General features: G+C 44.2%; 1 protein-coding gene across 1 annotated transcript in view; it reads left to right on the forward strand.

Annotated features, from left to right (window-relative positions):
* SCARA5 (scavenger receptor class A member 5) overlaps positions 1-4,674 on the forward strand; it is a 116,574-nt gene extending 111,900 nt beyond the window's left edge. The window contains exon 9 of the mRNA XM_026715948.2: positions 4,038-4,674. Coding sequence (XP_026571733.1) covers positions 4,038-4,174 — 137 coding nt within the window. The 3' untranslated portion in view covers positions 4,175-4,674. The remainder of the gene's footprint in view (positions 1-4,037) is intronic.
* The last annotated feature ends 1,429 nt before the right edge of the window (positions 4,675-6,103 follow it).

Here is a 6,103-nt window from a genome sequence, read left to right on the forward strand (position 1 = left end):
AACCAAGGACCCAGAGTCTGGAGGAAGACTAGAAAGGCACACACTGCAAGATGCTTGAAGTCCAATGTGAAGTTTCCATAGTCTGTGTTGATTTGGGGAGCCATGTTATCTGCTGGTGTTGGTCCACTGTGCTTCGTCTTCCAGGAGATTTTGGAGCACTTCATGCTTCCTTCCGCAGACGAGCTTTTATGGGGATGCTGACTTCATTTTCCAGCAGGACTTGGCACCTGCCCACACTGCCAAAAGCACCAAAACCTGGTTCAATGACTGTGGGATTACTGTGCTTGATTGGCCAGCAAACTCGCCTGACCTGAACCCCATAGAAAATCTATGGGGCATTGCCAAGAGAAAAATGAGAGACATGAGACCAAACAATGCAGAAGAGCTGAAGGCCGCTATTGAAGCATCCTGATACCTCCTGCCTACCAGCCATTTGGAAACCCGCCCTCATTAACAAACAAGTACCTAACATGAAGAATGACACCAGACCCACATCCACAAGGGCCACACAAGATGCTACCACCACACTTCCATGTAGAAAGCAGACTCACACCCACACAGATGATGAGACATGATCACGGACCAGAAGCCGTACCGCAGCTGCATCACTACCTACTTCAAACCTCTCCGACCCATACATGAAGCGAATGAACGCCCACTATGAAGATGTGGCATGACCACGAATGCGAAGCCAAACAACAGGATCACAGCTCACCAGCTCAAATCCCCTGGCAACTAAGACTAACCTGAGCACAACCAAGCCCCCACCTAAACAGAACACACCCCCAGCCAATCAGAACACAGCCAAACCCCCAACCAATCAGAACACAGCCAAACCCCCAACCAATGAGAACACACACCCAGCCAATCAGAACACAGCCAAGCCCCCACCCAATCAAGTCACATCCCCACTAGCAGTTAAAAGGAAGAAGTAGCTGCAAGCTCACATTACTCTGAGAAGCACAAAGCTGAAGACACAAGCCTGAAGAAGACGAATGAGACTTCCAATTTTACACGGGAGAAAACCTGAATAACCAAAGATCCACATACAAATACCCGCGAAAACCTCAGAAAATATATATATATATGGCATTTAGCTTTGTTTGGGTATTTTCCCACGTCATTGTAGTTGTGCTTTTAAAGTTGTAGCAACGTTTCGGCAGAATCTCATCTGCCATCATCAGACTTCTGATTGTGTCCGTCTGTGAGTCAAGCCCCCACAGTTGTTTCAGTTTTAAATGTGGGACAGCCTATTGCTGTGCCAGAATAGTTTTTTCTTCATCCTGATTGGTTGGGAATCTAGGTCTGTGTTTATTGGTCTTGGAGTTTGCTGTGTTCTGCTTGATTGGTGTTTCTAATATCTTCTGTCTGTTTAGTGGCTCTTTTTGTGTCTTGATTGCTTGGCAACATTGTGTTCCTTTATTGGAGGCCTTTTGTGCAGCTTGGCTCTGGGTAAATGGACGGCTATCATTTGTTAGGAAGCTAGGTTTCATCTGGGTGCCTGGTTGGGGTGTGTTTGAGCTGGAGATATCGGGGGGGGGGTCTGTTTGTGCCCAGGTGTTTGCCTGGCTAGTGGTGTGGAGATTTTTTTGTTTGTGAGTGCAGGCTTCAAAAATGATTGACAGTCTGGTGGAATCATCTCTTCTATTCATGCTTTTAGGTTTTTTTTCAATCTCTATGGCTTCTCTGATAATTCTGTGGCTGTGGTTTTCTATAGTGGCTAGGGTTTTGGTGCCATTGAAGTTGATGCTATGACCTGTGGCTTCCATGTGTTGGACTAGTGAGGAAGCGTGTTCCAGCTTTTTTACTGCATTTTTGTGTTCATCTAGGCAGGTACTTATTCTTCTATTGGTCTGTCCAATGTATGTGGCAGGGCATGATGCACAGGGGACTTCGTATATGCCTTGGTTTTCCAGGTCAATTTTATCTTTGGGGTTTCTAAGGATGGCTGCTATTTTTCTGTCTGTTTTGAAGGCAGACTTGATGTGATGCCTGTGTAGTATCTTGCTGATTTTGTCTGTAATGCCTCTTATGTAGGGCAGGACAGCTGTTCCATAGGTCTGTTTAGGTCTTCTGGGTCTCTATTATGTCTCAGTGTGTTTTGGTGGATCAAGCCAGTGATTTTGCTTTTGTGGAAGCCATTGGCTGTCAGTACTTTAGTCAGGGTGCATAGTTCAGTCTTTATGTGTGTCTTGTCTGCCAGGCGTTTGGTTCTAGTAATTAGTGTTTTAGCCACGGAGTTTATCTATGCTGGGTGGTGGTGGGATTGGGCGTTGAGGTAGCGGTTAGTGTGTCTTTTCTTCTGGTATACAGTGTGTCCTAGTGTGCCATCTGTTTTTTTGTAGATTAGTACATCTAGGAATGGTAGTTGTTTGTTTGTTTCTGTTTCCATGGTGAACTTGATTTTGGGGTGTGTGCTGTTTAGGTGTGTTAGGAAATTGTTTAGGTTTTCTTTTCCATGGGGCCAAATCACGAATGTGCCATCGATGTATCTTAACCATAGTTTGGGTTTGTGGATGGCATTGGCCAGGGCTCTGGATTCGAATTCTTCCATGAACAGGTTTGCAATGACGGGTAACAGTGGTGATCCCATAGGGGCTCCTTCAATTTGTTTGTATCTTTGTCCTTTGTATATGAAATATGTGTTGGTTAAGCAGTGTTCTGTTAGTTCCATGAGGTGTTTAGCTGGTTGGTATTTATTTTTGATGATTTCAAGGGTCTCTTTTATCGGGACTTGAGTGAATAGTGAAACCATGTCAAAACTTAAAAGCAGATCTTCTTGCTCCATGTGTAGATCTTTGATCATTTTTCCATGTGTAGATCTTTGATCTACACGTGGAACAAGAAGATCTGCCTTTAAGTTTTGACATGGTTTCACTATATTGTCTATGGGATTCCATCTCAAGCTTTGTTTTCCTTTGGCTTTGTTATTAGCTCTTAAGTAAATAATCAAGTAATAAAGGTCGTTTTGATTTTGATCTGTTATCTGTTACTACTACTATTACTACTGCTACTACTATTACTACATTCATGTTTGGAATACCTCAGCACTTCTTCATTGAAATATTGCCCAGGGAATATCTAATTGGGGGATCCTTTCATGTCCCCATTAAGTTTCCTCCAAAGTGATAACTATCTATCTACTCAGTTGATTAGGAGGTTGTTGTTTACATGATGGCAGCCTTAAAAATGCTTCCAAATGATATCATTGGGTTTATTTGGTTGATCTAACTGATCTTATTTACAGACCTGAGTATAGGTCATTACATTACTTGTATCCCTAAGCTGGTGGGATAGATAGAACAGTATGTTCACTTGTAAATCTCTACATTAGATACATGGCTTGCATAGAATGGTGTAAACATGATTGGGGTCAAATTTAGTTTGGTTATGTTTATGGCAGATTGACCAAAATATGCCAAACTGACTGATATTGTCCGAATCATTAGCAAAGAATGCTGCATTTCATATGGGTATAATCAAGACTGATAATTTAGTCTAATCCTTCCCTATCTTAGTAAAAACAAAATGTGAATTTGGCAGATTATTCTTAAAAGGAATAAAATATATGAAAGAACAAATGAGAGAAAGGATAATATTTTTATACCGCTCAGTATAACTCTAGTCTAGGCAATTTACAAAAGGTTTTAAAATTAAAACCAGAATAAAATAAACTATCCAAGTTAAATATAAAAGTAGCTGCCCAATCATGAAACACCCTAGATTGCTCTAACTTTGAATGCCCAGTCAGATAGATAGATCAATTCTGTAGATAAACACCGTATGTAGATGGACACTGTAGAAAGATAGATGATAAAATGTCTGATTTCCCCAACAGAATGAATAGAAAGTTGATGGCTGGCTGGAGAATTGGGAGAATTGAAGTCCACATGCCTTAAAGTTGCCAAGGTTGGGAAACACAGATCTAGGTGTTGCAAAGGGGGAATGTTCTCCTAGCTATTGCAATATGATGCAAAAATGGAAGCTCATTAACTGTTGTGTTGTGACCTAATGAGTCTATTCAATTCTTCTCCCAGGGAAAGGACGGATTTGGATGGATGATGTGGCCTGTAAGGGAACAGAGGACAGTCTTCTCCAATGTAGCTTTTCCAGCTGGGGAAAAACAAACTGTGGACATGCTGAAGATGCTGGAGTAAAGTGCTTGAGGCAGTGATCAGACAAATTTGACCACCAAAGAGTGAACAAAGGACTTACTGAGAAGAAACTATGAGACTTCAGAGGTTGCTAGAATAGCAGATACTGTGCTTTCTTATTGCCAATGCTATCAAAAAGGAACGGCCAAACTTCTGCCTTTGTATGTCTCAGGAGCTATAGTAGAAACTACTGTAATTTTTCTATCCAGCCTTTAACGCTACCAGGGGAGGCGGCATTTCATCTTTTTCCAACTTATATCCTCCAGCTTTCCTAATGTATACAATGAAGTTACAGAAAGCCAAACCTTCCATTCGTTCCATAGAATTTAAATAGCAAAGGTTGTTGAACATATTATTGCAAGCTATGTGTGATGCAGCCATCAAACCAGCAGGACAGCTCCCCGGCTGAAGATATGCTCTGCAGGGAGAAGCTGAGCAGCTACTGATGTAATAACCTGTTTGCTTAGCAAGCTGATGATTGTTGCATTCTGAATAATAAAAATATTTGAGATGTTCTGTATTTCTCTGTGTTGCACAACAACAAAAAGTTCTTCCTTTTACAAATCTATATAGGATAGGAGGGGGCCTACCTTTGAAACAGTGCAGTACTTAGCATAACAGTAAGAGCTGTACTGCAATTGTAAAAGACAGGAATGGAACCCTTGGTGTTTATGTACATGCTGAAACGTACACTTCTTTTGTCAGGTAGATCATGCTGATAGAATATATATTGTGAATAGTGTGAATATTTGTGATACAGTGGCTGTTAAGTTTGAGCAATGAGAGGCTGAACCAGAGCATGAGTGCAACAGTACTTTATTTACAAATAAAGGGCTGACCGTGCTTGCCAAGCCTGGAACTGGCTTGCAGCAATCAGCAGCCAGTTGGACCCCGCAGCCTGCTTTTATAGCTGGCTGCTGGGGAGAACTGACCAATGGGAATGGGGGAAATAACGCCCACACAAGTGAGTGGACCTGAGTGAGAACTCCTTGAGTCCTCAGGACATAACACCCCTTCCCCCAGATGCGAACACGCATAGTCCTTGAGGTAGATGGGGGTTTGTGTTGGCGCCGGAGCGGCGCAACTCGGGAACATTGTCTGACTGTTCGGCATCAGTCTGTGACGGTTGAGCTGGCATAGCGTCACCAACACTCTCTCTGGACTGGGCATCCTCGGAAACCACCGGGTTGGTTTCTGGAGTCAAACTCTCGTGGGTTGGATCCGGTTGATCAACTCTCTGGGCGCTGTTGTCCGGGTTTGGGCTGACCGGAACGACCGCTGGCGCAGACTGGTCACTGGGTGCGATGTGGCTGGGTGGCGGATGGGACGGTTCCCATTCGACTGGAGACTCTGGATCCTTGTTTGCGAGGTTGCTGAGGCGCCTTCTGAGTTGGTCTATGTGTCTCCTCCAGACGCGACCGTCCTCCAGCCTGACTCTATATGATCTCGGCCCGGTGACGGCGATGACTTCGCCCGGAATCCAAAGTGGGTCCCCAGCGAAATTCCTGGCGAATATCGGCTCCTGTAACATAAAATGTCTAACCCCCGAAGTGGAAGCGAGGGGAGAATCAGGGCAGTATTGTGGGTGCAGTCTATCCAATACAGTCCTCAGGCGTCGGCCCATCAGAAGTTCCGCTGGGGACTTATTGGTGACTGCACAGGGGGTTGAGTGCTGGCTCATCAGGAACCGTGAGAGTTTGTGGTGCCAGTCATCTCTGCCAAACCTAGCGAGGGCCTCTTTGGTGGTCCTGACGGCCCTTTCAGCCAACCCATTACTCGCAGGGTGGAATGGGGCTGTTAAAATGTGGCGAATGCCTAGGTTGGCTGCAAAACGGCTGAATTCTACTGATGCGAACTGTGGGCCATTATCGGAGACCAAGGAGTCGGGTAGTCCATGGGTAACGAACAGGCGCGTTAACACGTTGGTGATTGCTAGTGTGGTTGTCGTG

The sequence above is a fragment of the Pseudonaja textilis genome, chromosome 1 (assembly GCF_049901715.1).
Source record: "Pseudonaja textilis isolate UNSWEBS1 chromosome 1, rPseTex1.2, whole genome shotgun sequence".
NCBI lineage: Eukaryota > Metazoa > Chordata > Lepidosauria > Squamata > Elapidae > Pseudonaja > Pseudonaja textilis.